The sequence below is a fragment of the Crocodylus siamensis genome, chromosome 1 (genome assembly GCF_052110815.1).
Source record: "Crocodylus siamensis isolate JL-2025a chromosome 1, ASM5211081v1, whole genome shotgun sequence".
NCBI classification, from domain to species: Eukaryota; Metazoa; Chordata; order Crocodylia; family Crocodylidae; genus Crocodylus; species Crocodylus siamensis.
This window is the reverse complement of record NC_143395.1, coordinates 145,261,891-145,283,681: the sequence shown is the minus strand read 5'-3', so window position 1 is coordinate 145,283,681 and position 21,791 is coordinate 145,261,891. Positions and strand designations below refer to the sequence as shown.

The 21,791-nt window shown below is 40.7% G+C and overlaps 1 protein-coding gene across 1 annotated transcript in view; it reads right to left on the bottom strand.

Moving 5' to 3' along the window:
• The window catches only part of FMN2 (formin 2), a 246,295-nt gene that overhangs the window by 153,862 nt on the left and 70,642 nt on the right, over positions 1-21,791 (bottom strand). Inside the window, exons 5-6 of the mRNA XM_090044786.1 lie at positions 7,876-9,437; positions 6,580-6,724 (exon numbers count right to left, since the gene is read on the bottom strand). Of these exons, the coding sequence (XP_089900912.1) occupies positions 6,580-6,724; positions 7,876-9,437 (1,707 nt within the window). The remainder of the gene's footprint in view (positions 1-6,579; positions 6,725-7,875; positions 9,438-21,791) is intronic.

Below are 21,791 nucleotides of genomic sequence, written 5' to 3'. Positions count from 1 at the left end.
TTGCTAAAATGTTTATGCAGGGGACACATACAGGTGGTGACAGATATGTCCTGATAAATCTAGAAATACACAGTGCTCACAGAGGAAAATAAAGGATTGAAGAAACTCAGCACAGGGTAGAATCAACTCTTCTGTACCTACTGCAAAGGAAGCAGGCTGAGGAGCACAGCAGGCTAATGTATTAACATTATTCTATGAATTGTAACATACAGGATACTATCCCAGAGGATAGCACGAGTACATATAGATATACAAAATAAATATAAAAACATGATACAAATAGAAGCAGCACCCTAAAAAAAAATACTACTATGTTTCATACTAGACGATATTAATAATAACTTGATTTTTTTTATTCCAAGTAAGCTGAAGTGGAATACTTAAGGGATACATTCTTGCAAAGTGTACACAATGGACCTTGGCACCACCATACCCACTTCCCCTCTCCTTTTTTGTACAGAGTAGAAAGAATGAAGATTCCACAGGATCTGACTACTCAATTTCAGATAATCTTCTCCCAGCAGAAAATTCTCCACTTATACTTTCTGGCTAGCTTAAGTTCAGTTTGTGCTGCCTTTGTGGCACAAAGCAGATACAGCAGAATGGATAACATAGCTCATTAAATATAGCCTATTTCCCTTCTTTTACTCTCTTTCTCCCTCCTCCTGTTTTGAAAATTATGATTGAATCATTTTATATCACCTTTTTTCTTACTTCCTTATATGGGAATGTGTAGCTACAGTTGTACATACTTGTTTTTATTTTTTCCAGAGAAGTATTGATTTTTCATTCATCAACTTCAGACAAAAAGCATTGCAGGACTTAGCCTGTGAATTTGTGTTCACTTTGGATACAACTTGAAGTTGTTAGATCACAGAAACAAAGTGACCATATTTTTCTCTTTGAAAAATCAAAGCCACCAAAAATACTAATGAAGTCACAGAACATTAAACACTTAAAAAAAAAAAAATCAAATATTTTCTATCCTGTCTGTGCTGTGAGGGGGCAACAAAAAGTATTACATGTCAGACTTAAGTTAACTTTCAGACTGGGAATGCGAAAACAATGATTCTAAAGTAAAGTTAAAACGTTTAAAAAAATCCATTGTGTATAAGCACCATTGTTTTGAAATATTTTCATAAACATTTGCTATTAATGTGAATACTATTAACTTGTGCCCAGTTTCAAATAGGCAGCTATGTATTCTGTCATCTTTCAGTTATCTTTGCATATTTCAGTATTAGAGGACCTAAATACTTAAATGCTTATGAAGGCTTGGCACACATGCCTAAGACATGTCCTTTAGCTGTCAGCTAGAACATGGTTAGGCATCAATGCACTTATCTACTATGTATACCTGCTACAGTCACCATTTAAATTGATATTTGAGGACAGTAGGAAGATATGTTTTGCCCATTTTGGTATTTGATTATGGAATAATACAAGGTGCATGTGGATCTATGTTTTGGTACAACATATAAATGACTATCTGGCCAGTGCACATCTTAACTGTTTAACCTGTTTCCTACAGTCTCAATTGTTCCTTTGCCCCACTCTTCAGTTGAGCTGTTTGCACATTCATGGGATTTGATATGAATCAAATTACTGACTTCTCACAGTGATTTACAATCTTGAAATACTTACAATTTTTTCTAAAAGTAATGCGTGTAATTATATGGGAGGCTGTCTATGTAGAACTCCTGGAAAGAGCTTTGGCTTATTTGACTTTTTAAAAAATAATTATTATTTTTAATGCATGAATAACTAGGGTAGTTTACTGCCCTTAAGTTACAACATGATTATGTTGGATGAGGTTTTACTGTCTTTTAATTTTTTTTTTTACATATTAGCAATTGATTTTTAAGAGCATCTCTCTGTCTTTTTTAAAATGAAATGCAGTAAGGCAATCTTTAAAAACTGAATAATGTGAATAGTAAGGGCAAAAATCCTGAAAAATTAGTAAAAGATGGCAACAAAGGAGCTGATAAAAATGCTTCAACAATCCTTAGGAAAAAGAGGAGAAGGCTCACAGCTGGGATTACCTTTGTTTTTAATGATTGTGAAAGTACTGAGCACAGGACACTACAAATACATATCTAACACTTGCTGCAGTCCAAATGGAATACTTTAATTGTTGCATACAGCATTTCATAAAACATGATGGCAGATACTGAGAAGCACAGCAAAGAGTGTGCGATTTAAAGCATCACCTACACAAACCAAGCAGGCTGCAGAGGAGGACTCAGACCCCCTGCACATTTGGATTACTAGTCAGAGAACCTGGCAACAGTTTGGAAGCAGTGGAAGGAAATGCTGACCTTGTATACACAACTGAGCATGGCAGACAAGGATGAGAAAATAAAGGTAAACCTTTTCCATTATCTTACCAAGACAATGGGCACAGAAGTGAGTTCAATGCTTAAACAGAGGGGCTCAATAGATTATAACAACTGACAAAGGCTTTTTATGGGTACCATGACCACAGGGGAAAAAAAGAATGAGACTGTGGAAAAATATGATTTTGTTTCAACTTGGAATCAGGATCCAGAAGAAGAAAAAGATAATTATGTTTCAGAGCAAAAAAGCATTGGTGTCACCATATCATTTGAAATATAACAGACTCCCTTATTAGAGACAGAATTATCTGTGGGACATCTGATCTTAAGCTAAGGGAGAGATTTTTGAGAGCAGTTGAGATGACTCTGGTCAAGGCCATTCAAATTCCATGAGCAGCTCAATTATTTAAGGAAAGAACCAAAACAGTTGCTGGTACAGAACAAGCACATGGTAAATTTAAAGGGACCCAGGAGGCAGACCAAAGATAGGGCAACTGAGAATGTAGTCCCTAGGCTCAAGTGTTGAGCCAGGTGTATGGGCAAAGATGCCTGGGTTGTGGGAAACAACCATTTTGTATCCCAGCACTGCAACAACCTCAAGGGAAATAAACCCTCAATACATGCAGGAGGGGAGGAAACTGAAATTTCTGATTAGGAAAATGAAGCCTTCTCAGTGATTTTAGAAGATCCAAATACTCACAACATACATGCACTACAGAAGAAAGCTACTACTAAGCTGTTGGTCATATTTCCAGTTACATTAGTGGAACAGCAACCAGTGACTTTTCAGCTCAACTGTGGATCCAGCTGCAACATAGTTCCTACAAAACTACTCAGCAGTAGTATCAGATTGGAGAGATGTAAGCAGATGCTGGTTATGTACAAGAAAAGAGCTATACAGCCAGTGGGTAAATGAAGACTACAAAATCCACAGAACAGAAAGCAATCCTGTCTGGAATTCACAGTGATCAGCACTGAAAAATGCCATCCACTGTTAGGCAGCCAAGCATGGCAAGCCATGGCCCCTTTTTTCAGTGCAACACCAGTGTATCCTCCACATGAGACAGGGGGGTGGAAGCAAGGTGTGGTCCTTGACAGATTTTTTACTGGAGCAAAAAGATGTTTTTGCAGGAGATGGGCACCTAGAGGAAATGCTAAATTTAGAAACAGACCCACACATACAGCCTTTACAACTGTTGAAATTCAAAGTGCCACTCAAAGAATGCCTTGCTGCCCTAACAAGAAGGGGTATTATTAAACCAGTGGAAATAAGCACCAGCTAGGTCAGCATCCTGATAGTGGTAAGAAAACCATCTGGCAAACTGAGGACCTGTAAAAATCCAAAACCTCTCAACAAGGCACTAAAAAGAAGTCATTATCCACTGCCCACTCTTGAGGACATACTGCTTGAACTATTAAGGGCAAAATGTTTATGGTTTGTGTTATAAAACATGGGATCTGGTATATGGAACTAAATGAGCCTTCAAGCCATCTGGCAACCTTTGCAATGCCCTTCTGCAGAAGTATGAATGTCCATGGGCATCAGTCCTCCCCCAGAGTTGTTCCAGCACAAACTGAATCAGATTTTCAGGAGTCAGAATTGTATCAGATAACATCTTGATTGTGGAGGGCAGAGAGAGTGAGGAAAAGCTATCTAGGACTATGATATTTAGCTGCAACAACTCCTATGTGTATAAAAAAGAACATTAAGACAGGCCAACATTGAGAGAACTGAAGTCCCTTAACATTGGATACCATCTGACCTCAGCAGGACTCCAGCCTAGCCCTAAGAAATTGAGAGCCATTAAGGCTCATAGAATGGGACTGGATCTGATCCTTATCAAAAAGAACTAGATATGATCCTTATCTGGCATTGCTGGACCATTGCAATACCCTCTTTCAGGGACTTGATAGTAGCCCAAACACCAATGGAATAAAGAACCAGGACACTACCCATGAAAGACAACAGACAACATGCTGCAGCCAGACAGAAAGCAAGCAGACAACACATAGAGTCTTCAAAGAAAATAGCAAGGCAGATGAGGAGTATATTACACTAGAGGAGCTAAATACCTAATTCCTCTGCATAGAGATGACAGTCTGCATTCAGCCATGCAGCAACTACATAAAACAATGGCAAGAGGCCACTGTCCAAGCTGTTATTGAACCAAGACCCTATAAAGTAGTTAACACTGAGGAGCAGTGATCGAGAAGAAACCTTAGACAGTTGTGGACCAGCAATGTCAGGGAATCAGTATGCAGGGGCAGAGGAGACCAGCACTCAAGTAACTCTGATCAGGCCTCAGCCATCAGTTGGCCAGAGGGCACAGTCAGATGCAACAAGGAAAATGGGTGGCTCCTAAGAAGAAAATCAACAGGAAGACTACAACAGGACAGAACCAAAGCCTGCCCCCAAACAGTATGCCCAATAAGGTATAGGAAACTACTGTTGCACATGAATGACTACAGCACCTAGAAGGCTACATACTGGACAGGTGCTGAAATCTATGTCCCCATGGTGGGTTATGTGTTGGAAACCTTTGGCCTCAAACCACCACACATACAAAGATCCATCCAAATGTTCTAGGGGTGGTGGGGGAGTGTTGTTTTGTTTTGCAGGTTTCTTTTTTTATTACTGCACAGAACCTTATGCATGAAACAGTTTCTGTTCACTCACGGAGGCCGAAACATGACTTCTTTCAAAATTCTGTCTAGTAGGGTCTACATCTAAAATTTAGAAGTGAATGCACAGTCTCTGCAACTAGGGCCACATGTAGATATTGCCCTACCAGCTGCGGAGCAAAGCGCCAGGCTCTGTGCAGCTTAGGGGCTCCACAGAAAGCCTGTGCAGGCAGCCTGGAAACAGCCCAGGAAGGCAGGCTTCTCCCAAAAGAGGAACAAAAAAATGGCAGTGAGCCTGATCTCCCCACTCTCTGCAGCCTGCCTGCCTGAGCTGTGCGGGGCCCTGGTGCTTCCCTCCGTGATTGTGGTGCCTGTGGGTGGTTGCCACCGGGGCGGTGGAGGGAAGCACCAGCCCTCTCCCCACCTGCCCCAACCCGCAGCCCAGGGACCACTCTGCCTGCCAGCAACTCACCCTCCCCTCCCCTGTGCTGGAAAGGCAGGTAAGTTGGCCATGTGCATGGCACGAGGTTTTAATTGGCCCTAAATCGAAGTGGTGTTTTTAAAAACCCACCGCTTTAATTTAGGGCCCTTGTTTCATCTACATACGCCCTAGGAGACTAGACTAGATGAATGAGGGTCCTGGTTTTTAACATTAAACTTAAAATTCCTGACTACTCAGGAAGCTTAGATAGATAGATAAATATCTATCTAAGCGTGTCACTTAGCTCATTATAGTGACAAAACTAGCAATGAAAATAAGATAATTGGAAGGTAATCTATCTTCACTGTCTAATTCATCAGAGGATTGGTGGGAACAAATAATGTAAAGAGGATGTTGCGATATTCTGATACTAAATTTGGCCTGTTCCATAAACTTTACATTTGCCTGATTTATATTTGCCCGATTTATATTTGCCCTTGTCATTTTAAAAAATGATTTTGATGAATGGCATTTTTCTTTGCATGATGCTTTTTATTCTTATCACGCAGCAATGAAACTGACAGACAGGGAGGGAGAGAGAGTGTATAGACATAAGTCATGGGTATAATAGAAGAACAGACTCTCAAGCAGTGCTTTTCAGCTAAGTCACTGCTGTTACACCCCCTTTTCCACTACTTTTACTTACAACCTTATATTTTTTCACATAAAAACAAGTTGCATGTTATTTTTTGTACACATACATTTGTGTAGACACGCAGGCTCTATATGAAATATTATTAATTTTCAACTTTTCTGTCAGAACTGAATCTTTCCCTCCTTTAAAAGCAGGCACGCTATTAAAAATTGCTTGTTTGGGATTTGTTTGTGTCATGGCAAACTTGTTCCTGCCAGTTCTGAAGCCCATGCAATATCAAGGTGGTCTAATGCACTGATGTTCAGAAACTTGGATAATGTATATAATTATTTATTGTGCAATTCACATAATTATACAACCGACTATGGGAGACATTAGTAAATATATTTAAGCTTTAAAAGAGTAACACTTTATAATTCCTTTATAACTGCAATTACGTATATTAATTTTACAAAAGGGAGCAATCGCCTCAGTTGCCTACTGAAGCCAATGTTCACGTAGATAAATCACCCCAGCAAAGATAATGAAATGAAAGGAGTACTCACTTGTTTTGTCTTCGTCTTAGTTATGGTGTCTGAAATGGGCTTCTTCCTCTCTTTAACAGCTGTTTTAGAAAACAGTTCTTCAAACTCATGATAATCTATGGAAGGCTCTTCAATTTTTTCCCACACAAGTGAAGCATTAGAATCTCTAAAGTTAAGCAAAAAACCTATGTAGGGCAATGTCAAACTCAGTAGAATCACAAATGGTGGAATAAGAGAGAAGATGTTACTAGCATTTTTTAAAACGACTAGCTAATATGAGGTTTCAGGAGTTTAATAAACTATACTTTAGAGTTCGAATCCTTGTTAATGATGTATTGAGGGGCTTTTTTAAGTGCATCCCCAGTACTCAATACTTGATAAGCACGTGCTATAACGCTCTGCAGATACCAGAATCATTTTTAAAAATACCTAGTTCATTCTACAGCTAATGCTATCAACAGTTCACTATATAAAAAAAAAAAAGCAAAAAACCCCACAGGACTGGAAATAAGCCAATGACTGCAGACCACCTTAGTTGAGGTGGTGATTAACAGGATGGAAGCTTAGTCAGAGAAAGGATAAATACACAATTAATGTCAAAAAGCAGGACGGTGTTGAAATTGTAGGGGAGGGAGAGAAAAGAAATGACTAATACTAGAATCGTGTTACCATAAACAAAAAGGACTTTTTGCAAAAAAAGAGAAAAATACATTCACAAAAAAGGTTGAGCAAGCCACAGAATTAAGACATGCAAGTACACATTCATTAGGAGGAACAAAACTGCAAGTTGCTGCAGATGGACAGACATCCTATCTTGTAGAACCAGAATAACCTTTTACGTAGAACTCACAAGGGCCAGAAACACACCACCATCACCATATGGGGAACTGAAGGTTGCCAGCATCTCACAAGATTAGATACAAAGTTGTCCAAAAACCAGTTGTATTTTCAAGCAGCAACAACATACAATTTTTTCCTCCATGCTGACTCTTCAATGCAAAGGGGCAGGATGGAAATCAGTTATGCTTATTAATATGACTGCCTATTTCATGAAAAGTGCTTGAAAGAATACCTTGCAAAAGAAAGATATAGATGTAATCACCAGGTCACAGTTATCTAAAGATTCAAAATCTTAAATTCAATAGATACCTTATTTCAATGCTAATTAAAAATCAAACTGAATTGACACTGATTCTAAATATCTTGTAAAGATCTCTTTATAAGATACTAAACCCAGGATGCTGAAAGCATCTTGCAACCAAAACAGTCCATTATTCTCTTCATCAGAATATGTACATATAGACATGCACATTTTACCTTTTACTGTGAAGCTGAATTCTTGTCCAGTAAAGGGGCTTCATTGGTCGAGATGGTTCTATTGCATGCTTTCTGCTCCCTTTATCCTGGTTCATCCCCATTACAAATAAACTGGCTGGTAAAGGAGGAGGAAGAAACCCACAGACTTGTGGAACAGATGGCAAGATACTGCCCTGGGCTGGTGGTGGCAGAGGAGGAAAGGCCCCAGGTGGAGGTGGGGGGGCTGGTGGTGGCATTCCCATGCTAGGCAAAGGAGGGGGAGGAGGGGGAACCCCTGCACCAGGCAAAGGTGGGGGCGGGGGAGGCATTCCCATGCCAGGCAGAGGTGAGGCAGGTGGGATGCTGGCACCAGGCAGAGGTGGGGGAGCCGGTGGCATTCCCATGCCAGGTAAAGGAGGAGGAGGGGGGATGCCTGCACCAGGCAAAGGTGGAGGAGGGGGTGGCATTCTCATTCCAGGCAGGGGAGGTGGGGGAGGAGGTGGAGGGGGCATTCCTGTTCCCGGCAGAGGAGGAGGGGCAGGGATGCCTGCACCAGGCAAAGGCGGGGGTAGGGGTATCATTCCCATTCCAGGCAGGGGAGGGGGAGGGGGAGGGGGAGGGGGTGCTATTCCTGTTCCCTGCAAACGAGTCAGGGGAAGGATTCCTGTATGTGGCAGAGGAGGGGCAGGGGGTAGCATTCCCGGCAAAGGTGGTGCTGGTGGGATGCCTGCAGATGGGAGAGGTGGGGGTGGCTGCAGCATCTCTCCACTGGGCAAAGGTGGAGGGAGAGCTGGGGGAGGCATCACGATACCAGGAAGAGAAGGGTCCAATGCTGTCCAAACCAAAGGCGGAGGGAGTCCTGAGCCAGGCAGAGGTGGTGGGGGTGGGATACCTGCCCCAGGCAGGAACGATGTATAAGAAGGACCTCCTGCTCCAGGCAGGGGAGTAGACAGTTCTGTGTCAGGCAGTGAATGTTGAATGCTATGGGTGGGCTCCGAGGACATGAAAGGGGGGCACTCACTGCAAGTCACACTCTCAGTATTTTGGAAGTGTGGTGGCGATTCACTCTCTCCTTCATGTGAAAAAGAGAACAAATCAGCTTGAGGTCCTGGAATAGGTGGTTGTGACATATTTTGCATTGATTGGCTTGCATCCAGTGGTACTGAGATCATTTTCGGTGACAGCATCAAAGATAATTCAGAACAAAAAGTGGGCTGTAGTTCAAGAGTTGGCAAGTGCTGAGTTGGCCCTTCGCTGCGAACCCCTTCCACATGATGAGGTGGCAGTGGCAGTGCATTGGTTGAAGGCATTGCGTGTATTTCTGTTGGTGAAGTCTGTACTGATTTTACTTGTAAAACAGTTTTGGAGAGGGCATTCAGTTCACTTGTTTGAACAGCAACACCACTGAGCTTTCTAGAAACTAGGTGTCCAGGTTCACTTTCCTGGTCGCACCAAAGAGTCTGTGCTTCTGTTGCTGGAAACTGTTTCTCCAGTTCTGCAATTTTGGTCCTCAGATCCTCAATGGTTTGCTCAAGCTGTTGGATGACATTAGCACGCTCCTCAGATTTCAGCTCAAAATCATCCTTTGTGGGGGAGAAAAAAGAAGAAATTAGCACAAAGGACAGAGAGCATTTCCAAACACACATAGTTTGATAGTTGTTAGGCTGGAAAGGACCTTACAGATCATCAGGTCCAGCCCTCCTGCACTTGAATACAAAAGACTGCTGCAATAAGATGGTCTTGGTTTTCAGCTCAATCAGCTAAGATTAAACATCTTACCATCCATTCAGTAGTTTAGTTCCACTCTGACTGGAACCTTATAGTCAATGCAAATAGGGGTTACCTGTGAGCAGAGCAAGTACTTTGCTACCCCATTTCCGTATAAAAGGAGAAACTATATTTCTCAATTTACACTTCTATAAAAGGCAGTAAAGGTACTCAAGCCAGAGTTAGTATTTATTAAAACTGTATTAGCATATGTTTTTTGCATTGTAAACGGAATCCTCCTATTCAGTGTAATGTCATCCAAAGATGGATTAAAAATACAGCAGTGAATTACGAGTATTGCAATTCTTTTTTGTAAGTATAGGTAAAGTACCATATGGAAAGTTCCATGAATCATCTCTAACAATTATGAATCTAAGTATGTATTCAGTACAATGTCACTTTATGAAGACCTGAATACAGTATTGAAGGCTGGACTTGAATATATATAATTTTATAGCCCCAATAAGAATATAGAACTCATTAAAAAAAATATATATATATGCTACCTTACTGGATTTCTTGGCCAGAACTCCAGCCTCTAGGGTAGGAAAACAATTTCATGAGAAGAGGAGACATTTTAAAGCTTAATATTTTCATAAGATCATGAAAACTGATGGACTGTCAAATCTCCTGCTAAGCAATTGTGTAGGGCAAACAAAAACAAACTTCTTAATGGAGATGGTCTTCTAATGAAGTTGAAGCATTCTATACTACTGGATATTTTTTTAACATTTTTTAAGATGCGAAGTATAATACAGAGGAAGGGTGTTGATTTCTTGACAAGTTATGGCTGTTAGAAAATGAATCAGTCAACCTGGTCTCACAATGCTAGTGCAATCTGAACATACATACCTTTGTTGAGATGTGTGCTCAGGGGGAATTACATCAATTAAATATATTTGGGAAAACAGGATATATATGCTTTGGTTAGATAGCATTTGGAATCACTTACTTTAAACACCCGAGTCTTTTTCAAGAGTTTTCTCAAGCAAGAACATCTTGCCTCACTTAAATCTTTTTAGGCATCTATATATCCATAGAGAAAATAAAAGGATCGCTTCAAGGAACACACAAAAGCAACTTTTTACATACAAACTAGTTTGTTTTTGATAATCTCCTATAATATCCCTAGAAGATTAATTTAGTTTATAGAATCTAAAAGTCTCATTAAGGGAAAAATGGAATTTCTTCCTCCCAGTTCAGCCAAAAAGAAAAACATTGACTCATTCATATCCTGCAATTTTGTAATTTTTATACAAACCAAGAATTTTAAAATTTAAAGGATCATTTAAATACGAGGTGCATAAAAGGGGAATTGTATTTGAAATGCCGAATTATTTTGTCTGGTAAAAATTATGATAATTGACCTGCTACACTTCAATTCCTTTGTAGCAGGTTAAAAGGATCTCAGGATTCTCTTAAACTACATTAATTCTTTAATTTAAAAAATTAGCACACTAGCTTTATTAAGAACAGGCTATTTCTACATATTTGAAGTAAAAAAGTTTTTCACTTTACTGTTTAAACTGACAACATCAGCCCTATAATTCTCTCCAACTTCCATTGCTAAAAGCTTGAATTCCTTCCCCATACATTTGGCTTTCTTCCCTTTTGGTAACTAGTTCTGAACCAAACATACTGAAAAACCATGGATCCATGTAGGTCACAGTAGCCTTTAATATCCCTACCTGGAACAAATGAGGGAAGGAGGGAGCTTTTTATAAACCTTTAATTTAAAATTAAAAAAAAGAAAAATAAACAAATACACAAACGTATGAAAAACCTCCACCTTAAAGTCCAAAGGAGAATTTCAGAAAACTATGAGACGTATACATATATACACGCATACATACATACATGTATTTTTATATAAACTGTGTTTAGCGGGTCTACCAGGATTGCAGAGACAGAGTAGCCTTACCAACTACCTTGTCTATGAAATACATTTTTCAATGTAAAAGTGAAAGCAGATTTGTAGCTTCCACTCACCTCTGACAATTCAACACTGCTCATCCTGCAATTAGAGCTTTAGTTTTTGTAACATAAAAAAGCCTGGCAGATTCTTCATTTTCCAAATTTAATATGTTTTTAAAAGCTATCCTAAGAGCCCTGCAGCTCAGCATAAAGGCAGGAAACATGGCATTTTAGCAAAAGTTTCATACTGCCCAGTTACTGTTATTAAATGATGCTAAAATGAGAAACTTCAGAAAACAGTATTCAACCGACTGTCATACTTCACTTGCCAGGTGAAGTAGACAATCATGTTCTTTAGTATTCTAGCTTTACTGCTGGAGGTATTGAGGGGAAAGACGACCCCCCCTCCCCATTCCCACACACACACAAAACCCCTCCCCCCAATAAAAAAAACATACCCAAAACCTTTAGGGAATTTGCTGTCAGAAACAGAACCATCCCAATTCCAAGTCTTTCAAGTCTTTTTTTAAATACTGTTTGATTAAATCTCCCCTATTCCAATGATCATGTAATGTTGCACAGGTTTGGACTGGAAAGGAGTCCTGAAGGGTATAAATTTCCCTAGACTTTGATTATTCCAGTGGGAAAAGGTTAGCAAATACATACATGTGCTAATGGTGAAAAATGTATAAGCAAAAAGTGAAAGCTGATTTATATTAGTTTAGATTTAGTTTACAGTAAGGTAGGTTAAGCAGACTGCCCTGAAAAGTTGTAGAATCTATTTTATTGGAGGACTTCAGAGGAGAGTGAACAAATATATGATACGGACTGTTTAGTAATATCGTTCCTGTACTCATGCAGGGTGTTGAACCAGATGATATCTGAGGTCCTTTCTAATTCTATGATTTATTGCTTAATTCACTTATTCAGCAAAATACTGATTAATTAATCTTTATTCCTTGGGTCTAATTTTTCAGGAAAAAATATGCTTATAATTTGCAATACAAATTTTCTTTTGTGCATTTTGACTTTGAATCATGTTTCTTGAAGGGGCTCCTGAAAGGAAGCATTTGATCAGGCAAACATTTTTCCTCCTGTGCAGATAGATGTTTGGTAGAGGACTCCTACCTTTGTTAGTAGGCAAATTAATCGCCAGAAGAAGGAAAATTTTTAACAAAGTTTTCATATTGGAACATAAAGTAGTCATTTAGATATGTTAGTCCCTGGTCACTGAATGCCTTGAAAATAAAGACTGAAGAGCTTTGTTCTCTGTAGAAGAAGGGAGACAGATCTGCTGTACCTCAGTGTAGTCTGTGTTGCTGAAGAGATCAACTGGTACAGAACGCTTCAGCATAAGGAATATGGGCTTCCTATTGCACTAGACTGAAAGGAGATGAAGGTGTCAGTAACTAGGGTCATGATATCATCTACAAGGGTAGATGGTTTCCCGCAGCCAATTTGAAATAGGATAAAGTGTTGCTTGGTAAGTTGGTATCTTAGCATCATAGAAAAATCCAAATTGATTAAATGCAGATGCGATCCTTCAAAGAAACTACATCATGTTTGGATGTCTTCAAAACCACTTCTGCTCTATTTTGCTCAGGTATACCTTCCACCAGCTCTTCAAGCCTCTGGGATACAGAAGTGCTAAACACATTTAGGGAAAGATAAACAACTTCACTTCTGGGTATGCTGAATTTTCATTTTAAGTAGGGGAAGATTTAATGGCACAGGAGAAGCATCAGAAAATCCCAGAAGGAAAAGAACCCCACAAATTAAGAAAGAGGGCAAAATAAGCTTTCCTGTGATCTTGGGAAGAGCTCAGAGACTGCAATATACCATTTAAGGAATTTGTCTAACTGCTATAATTAAGAATCTCAAAAGGGGTAAATCCTAGATTCTTCAGAAGATAAATGAGTGGGCCTATCACCACTTTAAAAACCAATGCATCAACGCTCCAGCCAAACACCATTAAGCTTTCCCTGATACAGTATTAATTTTCAAAATAGCACAAGAAGTGTTTTTTTTAATAACTTGAATGCATTGGTGAGCCAAGGAAAGTTTGCTTATTTTTGCCAGGAATTCCTCTTTACAAGCAACTTAAGCCTTTGAGGCTGCTCATCTGAAATAGTTGGGTAGTGACACACTCGCAAAGAGGTTCTTAAAGAGGGTGGAAACAACAAATATTTTTAAACACAGTAGCTTTCCCACCTTTCACATATAATCCGATATGGCCTGGGAAACACTGCTGTAGCAACAGCCCCATCACCCTTTCAGATGGGAAGCGTATGACCAGTATAGAAAAACACGTTTTGATTTGATACACAGAATCTTAGCCCGTCACTTTTTTACTGGCTGCTTAGATGCTTTGTTAGTGATCACAGGGGCTACCGCACCAGGGCTAGGAGTATTTAAGTCTTTCAGTGGATGATACAACAGTACCAGCAATTGGCTTCCACCTGCCAGCACTATATGGATGTGCAGTAGTCCTGACTCATGGAACAGCAGGCAGCTTAAAGGTGGATGACATCCAGAACAGTTAGGTGACTTGGGATGGGGGAGTACTGGTCAATTTTTTCCTCACTTGGACTGTAATAAGAAAAGAAGGAGAAGACTTAGTGACATGGTTATGCATTATTCAAATTTCTCATAGCTAACCTAAGTTTTTACTTTAGGAAACTCCAGATGTTTAAACTTTTTGGCTAAGCCTTTTCTACTCTGGCCAGCTGTAACACCTCATCTGTCCAAAGACAGAAGATATTGAAGTTTGACCCACTATGGATGCTTACACCATGGAAAATTTGACAGTAAAGATGACCTCCCACAGGCTGAGCTATAGACAAGTAGTCCCCTTTGCCAGATATTAGTTTGGTAGGCCAGCATCCTCAGAAAGGGCCTGATGTGTAAGACCATTCAATAACTTATTTTTACCATATGGTCTTCCTCTCCACAGATTAGAATTAAATTTCAGGAATATACTAATGCATCTTAATGTTGATATGTCAAAATAGTAAAGGGATTTGTAATCATTAAGCTCCAGCATTAGGTTTAAGAAAAAAATTGGTTGTGAGCCCGAAGGCCAATTTTTCCTTATGCTGTCAAATTTGAGGAATTCAGTATTGTGTTTGGCTCCAGTAGGTGACAGCTCAGGTAAAAGAATGGTTTTCCAAGGGTTGTAAACTATAGAACCAAAAGGGTTCCTTTGAAGCTGCTACAGTTTCAAACTCATCATTAGCAGGATCACAGAAGATAGTATTACAATCTGAGGACTATTTCACAAGACTAAACACTGGAAGATGCTTGGAACTGGATACCTACATGACATTAAATTTTCTTTTAGCAGGTATTAGCGGCAAAGAATACCTCCATGAAAGGAAGGGATTGGTCTTTTCTAATAGCCCTGAAGTGGAAACCCAAGTAGACAAAAATTCAAGGATTGCCATCTGTCTCTGCTTCCATCATCAAACCTGAGAGTGAAGATAGGTTAATGGTAGATTCCAAGAAGCTGCTGAAGTGGGAAAGCCATCTTAAAAGGAAAGAGAGAGGGCTCCATGCATCTTGAATCATCAGTTAAGAGGTAAAAGTAATAAAACCAGCCATTCAGGAAAAATGAATTTTATAATTTTGTGAGAGCTCAAAAAAAATGGCATGAAAGTCTAAAAAGAACTTCATTTTTAAAGGGAAGGGTGAATACACAAGATAAACCATTAGATTTTCTACTTAATATACTGTGAGTGGATCTACATGAGACATTTACTGTGGAGTTGCCTAATGAGCTCAGCTGTAAAGACTCAATGTCTATGAGTGACCACCTTTTAAAATGGAAAGATAAAACATGCTCGCTTCTTCCCCCACCCCAGTCCTCCAACAGCATGGCAGGAGCAGAGCCAAGTTAACAAATGGAGCAAGAGTGGATGCAGGCTGCCCACTGTGGGCTTGGGGCTCCCCACTCTGATGGCTTTTCCCTGCTGAGCCGTGCTGGCCACATGACCCCTGCCTACCCAGCAGCGGGGGGGGGGGGGGGGGGGAGGGCCCCACTATGAACCCATGTCCCCAATGCTACTAGGTGTGGGGGGGGGGGGGGAGGGCAACTCACCTTGGCAGTGCAACCAGTGCAGGGCCCCCAGGCAGAAGGCATCATGATAGAGAGCCCCAAGCCCACAGCAGGCAGCCCACCTCTGACCTCACCCTTACCCCATGCACAAATTGAGGGGGAATGTGTCCTTCCTACTTCCTCTCCTGGGGGATGTGTACAGTGGTGGTGAGCTGCCCTTCCCATTCCCTCTGGTTCCATCCCATTCCACACCCTAGGCCCTGGCTCTATGTACCACTCTGGCTGGTCAGTTCTCCCAGATCCAGCCCTTGCCCCACTCACTCCCTTATCATGGGGCCTCAATCTGCACCCCTCATGCACCCATTATGCCCTCTTCCCCCACAGACTTACCTGCAGGGAGCTGATTTCCATGCTGCCTGGCTGTATTCCTGGCCATGTGCAAGCATGCAGGCATGCAAATGCATCTGTGCCCCACTCCTGGCAGCCCAAGCAGGCCCTTGCAGGCTGGAATGCTGCCGGTTTGCAAGGGGAAACCCACCATTTCCCAATCCCTGCATGATACTGCAAATCCAGGACAAATGCTGTCCTGCAGTCACGTAGCCCAGGACTGGGACGTGATGTCCCCATTCCAGGACTGTCGCACCCAATTAGGGATAGGTGGTCACTTTAGCACAGGAGCAGGCAATGATTTCGGACAGAGAGCTGCTTACTGAGTTTTGGCAAACCATCAAGGGCCACATGAAAGGTAGCCAGGGGCAGATGAACATTTATTTTCTAAATTTTAGGGGCCCTGCAGGCAAAATAGAATGGCTTGGTGGGGTGCATTTTGCCCACCCCGGCCAAGCATCTACACTATGGCTCTATTAGGCCTCAGTAAACTAATAAATGCTTCCATAGCATACTACTTGTAAACACAAGTACTACCCAGTGATGTTGTTATTTAAAGGTGCCACAAGACATGTATAGATGCTGATGGCATTGGCTGGGGTATAAGGGTGCTTCAGTATGGGGGCTGGGAGGCTGAACCCTGGGGCCCTCTGCCAACCAGAGCTGCTCTGACCTAGCTCAATGTGCTGGAGTCCTGGGTACATGTGTAAATGCAGGACTTAGGGGCAATAAGCACTGTCATGAGCTGCACCAGAGTTTATTTAGCCAAATTAATTGCACATGTAAATGTGTCCCACAGCATACAAAATTAGTCCTATCAGTACTTTTGGACTTTGAATGAGCACACCTCATATGAAGGGGAAAGGGGGAACCAAAACCAAAAATCAGGAAATAAATATACCCAGTTAACAATAGTTTAGAATAAATTATACTATTTTAAAAGCAAATTATTACGTGTTACAAATCTCATCATCAATAATTTTAAGCCTACTATTAATACTACTTTTGTATTTGCAGTCTTGAACAATGAAACAGATGTTAGATGGATTCATTTTTTTCTGTAGTTTAATTCTACCAATTGCACTTTTAAGGTTTTGCTCAGTAGCAATGTACACAGTGCTGTTATGACACGGGATAGGTGGGAAGTTAATGTCCTTTTGGATTGCTATTTTTTTCCTCATTAAATTAACAGAGTATTTTGTATTGGACTAATTTTTTGGCAAAAAGCTTATCCTTACAAAAGCAGGACCAACTGGAAATCATTAATATCTCCATCAATGTATATAGATACCTCTGTCCAAGACCAATAAAAGTAAAGGGCAGAATCACACCCCAAGTTTTGGGACAAATCTGACTCCAGGGTATCTCTAATGTGAATGAGCAACACTAGCGAAGCCTTAGAGATTGATCTTTTATTAGGCAAAATATCTATTAAAATGTTTTACCCTGCTCTCCTTATGAAGGCATAAACCTAAAGGACAGATGTTAGAAAAAATAGCAACATTTAACAGCAGCCATACCTATAATCAAACATATAATAATATATTAATATGCCAAAATTTAGAAAGAGGCCCAGTGAATACACACCTAGTTCTTTTATTCTAACTCATCTATCCATCAGGGAAAAAATTGGGTAATTTATATCATTCCTCTTTGAAAATTTATAAGCTTTCATTTTCAATGGAATTTTAGTTTTAGAGACCAATTTTGGAAAAAAACCCACTGGATATTCAGTATATACATATAGCAATTATGCATATATATATATATTTTATAGTTGAGACTGTACAAATTGTATTTAAAGTTCAATTATTTCAAATTCTCCATATACATGAATAAAGCTATCAAATGTACACAAGAACATATTTTGGATCTACTAGCTGGGGCATAGTTATATGATACACTCCTATCCCCGAATCTCCTATAGTGGGAATAACAGTGTTAGTCTCATCTCCCCAGAATCTTTCCATTTGCTATGAAAACCAAAAAGGAAGACTAGAGCATAGCTGTGGGCAACAGAGCTTATTCTTCTTATCTAGGTCTGTCCCAACAGTTCCGTTGTTGAGAAAGTTAACATGGCAAAACTTTTTGAGAAAGCTTTGTCAAATAATTACCCTACGTAAAAGAACAGGAAAAGTCATTTTATTCCAACCTTCTTCCTCTCCCCATTTCCCACCCCACCCCCGCCAGGATCAACCTTAGGGAAATGGTGCCCTGGGCGAGTTTGTATTTTGGCATCCCCCCCACTCTCCACCTAAAAATTGGGGGGGGGGGGTAGAATCAGCAGTGCAGAGGTAGACAGACAGGGACATGGGTTGCAGTCTCATGGGGAGGCAGAACAGCATGGCGTGCCCAGCAGGCACCTCTGCTGCTGTGTGGGGGCAAGGTGCACAGACTGAAGCAAGCACCACCCCATGTGCACATGCCTGGCCCAGATCCTCTTGAGCAGTGGCTGTGGATGGGGAGTGGGCTGAGCTGAGCTCTGCTCTTCCTGCCTGGGACAGGGATCAGACAGCAGGGAGCACTGCTGTGAGTGTGGGCTGCTCATGCACATGTATGTGTGGCACCCCCTTGACCACAGCACCCAGGGTAATGACCCACTTGTAAGGCCTGCCCTTCACCTAGCAATCAAATAGAAAAGGTAAAGGAAGGTTTGAAATTTAGCCAGTTTCAGCAATTTAGAAGGGACACAAAATGCAAGTATTATCAGTGCATTGACTTTTCCAGGGGGTCAATCACCAAAACAACATGGAGAACAGACACTCCAAGATTACTTTAGGTACATTAATTAAGGCAAAAATGGCACAAAAAAATACTGAAATTCTTTCTGAGGAGTATTACAATTCTCCATAGGTCACTCCATGTTTTTGAATGTCGTAGTTTATGAGGTAGACTGATATTATCTACACTCAGGCCAGTAACATCAAAAACAGAGGTTTCACATTTGTTTTCTTAAGATGGGTCATGTTGCTTCTGTGCTGCCATTCTGTCTTTCTAAAGTGTCTGCCTGGACAACTTTTTCAAGACATCCTGAGATAGGTGGCTTTAAGGTAGCCAACTTACATCTAGGAGCTTACCAATAAGTAGTGGAAGATGGAGAGATGAAGCATGCTTACCAGCTGTATTCTGGTTTACCACAGTCTTGTCAGACACTCCCACAGGGAATCTAAAGACTGTACTATTAATTACTTGGATATGATTGCAGTTTCCTGAGCAATTGTTTTAGCATTTGCCATACCAGACTCAAATTTAGCTACTAATAAGTACAAATTTCTGTAGTTAGTTCTGGTTCAAACAGTAGTTACAGGTACTGTTACAGCAGTTTCCCTACAACTTCTCTATCTGATTATTTCACTAGGAATAGCTCCTGTGCAGAATTGTAAAAAGTTAAACCACAAAACAGAAACATATTAGTTAGGTTTATCCACTACCCATGCACACTAGAAAAAAAAAGGGCTTTTCCACTACCAAAGTCATTAATGTACAAGTCCTTCAGAGCTACTACATTATGACAGACCCTATATCAAGAAGAAAACTACAAAGAATAATCAGTCCTACCAGTACCACTTCCCCCTACCCAATGTCTGAAAGCTGATTCTAATTAACAGTAAAAATATATATATGAAAACTATTTTGGGGACAGGGGGTGGGAGTGAATAATCAAAACCAGGGTGAAATAAGGAAGTTCAATATAGAGAGTTATCACCCTTGCTAGAAAATCATTATATGATGCAATAAGGAAATAGCAATACTTGGCAGTTTCTCCACACAAATGTTATAGCCCAAATACAGCATTAAAAGAGCTACAAAAAAAGACATGTTAACTTTATTCAAGGGTTAATAATACACCATGGATTTGCTGCAAGACAGGCCATCAAGTATTGGAACGCCTCGCTGAATCCTTTCCATTAAACAAAGAACCCATTATGTATTCAAATTATTTCTAATTTATTGGCCAGCAGATGGTGTTAGAGGCACTTACTTTCTCTTGTTTGACTTCTCTTTCCTGACTATCAAACGTACCACAACCAAAGTGAAAAAATATACAGAAAGAAAAAAAGCATTTTGCATTCAGTGCAAAATTAGGGGTCTTTCACTTAACTGTTATGGTATGCTGTATGCCAACCCAAAAATAAGGGATGCAAGTGTTCATTACCATACAATGTTTATCAATAGTCAGCTCACTTACCAACATTTTCCCTACAAAGTCTGTGCTTTCAGCATGTTCTTCTGCTTTATGTGACTCAGTGGTAACAGGGTAGAGATTTCAAGAGTTTCAAAAACTATAGTGGTTTTTGTACTTAAGATGTATTTTACTCTTTAAAAGTTTGTGAGATATTCAACTGGATATTCCAGTCCTGAATCAGATTACATGTTTCATGCTAGCACTCCCCTCCTCCCCCAAATCCTAGTAACCCAGGTAGTATTATCTCAACTGGAAAACAAAACAAGACAAACAATTTCTGAGAGATATTATAGTATAATCTGAGAACCATCTACTGGGAAAGATCAATTTCTTTGCATGATTTATCTCAAAAGACTTAACTGCCATCTAGCGGCTGAAAAGGGACCCTTCAATATGTGGCCTTTTTAATTTTTTTAGGTTTTTCTGTTACTGTCTCTTTCCCAGGCATCCCACCCCACTTTATTTCTGGCTTGTATGCTTGTGTTTGTATTACTAGATGTGCTACAAGTTTCGGGTAATGACATTGTCTGAAAAGGGACCACCACCTAGTAATTTTTCATCTAATGCTCTTTTCTAATCTGTCTCTCATCAGGTGAGATCAATTTGGGAAATCAATTTAAAGATCTGTCATATATGTAACTGAATGAGAGAAAAAGGCAAGCTTTATCCATTTCTCTTTCCGATTAGGAGGTCAGAAAACTTGTAACAGAAAATGAGACCTAATATGCTCTCTTTTTACTCTTACCAAAGGAATCCATTTAAGCAGTAAAAGGAAGGGGAGAGGGAACAGCCTCTTGGTACCTCTATGAAACTTAAGTACTCTATATGTGCTAGTTCATGTTCTAATTAGGCTGCATTCTAATAGAAACGCTCCAGCGTGGCTTCATAATCACATGTACGAACTCCTGCAGGTTTAGAAAATGCCCCTGGTCCCTTTAACTAAATCTTGTTCAGTGAGGTTGAGATAAAGTCAGTGACATACCATGGGTCTCCAGCACCTGAGGGCCAATCCTTGCATTTGTCCCCCCTGCCCCCATCCTCCTCGTAGCAATACTTAAAGTCACATTGCATGATAAGAACTCTAAAGGGCCCAGCCTCAGGGATCCCCCCACCCACCCTTGGAGCTCCCCTCACCCTCCCCACCTGCTCACTTTTGGCTGTCCATGCAGTCTGTCCTGAGGGAGCAAGCAGGGAAGGGTTAACCTGGCTGGCCAGCCCTGGATGCTGCCACTTCTTGACTTCTGTTCTTGGGGCTGAGCCTGGCCCAGAGAACAGCAGAGGAGTGGCATCAGCCAGGCAGGGAGGCCACAACTAAATGTGGGGGGGGGGAGGGCAGTGGGCCTGATCTGGGCCAGCAGGGGAGGAGAGGGGGCAGGTGAGGTGTCTACACTAAGGTATAGCCTGGAGTGGCTATGAGCTGGGTAGCCCAAATCAGAAATAAACGTGCCCTGGTAACTTTGACTTACCTAAAGAGTGCTTAAAAGAAGTTTCAGGTGTTAATGTGCCCCAGGTGTTGAGCCCCAGAAACCACCCAAAATTAGTGTGCAACAAGGCCCTTAAACTCCTGCTGTTTGTGTGGGAAGCTGAATAGAGAACTTGCAAATAAGGCAAGCAGATATCTTGGAAAGA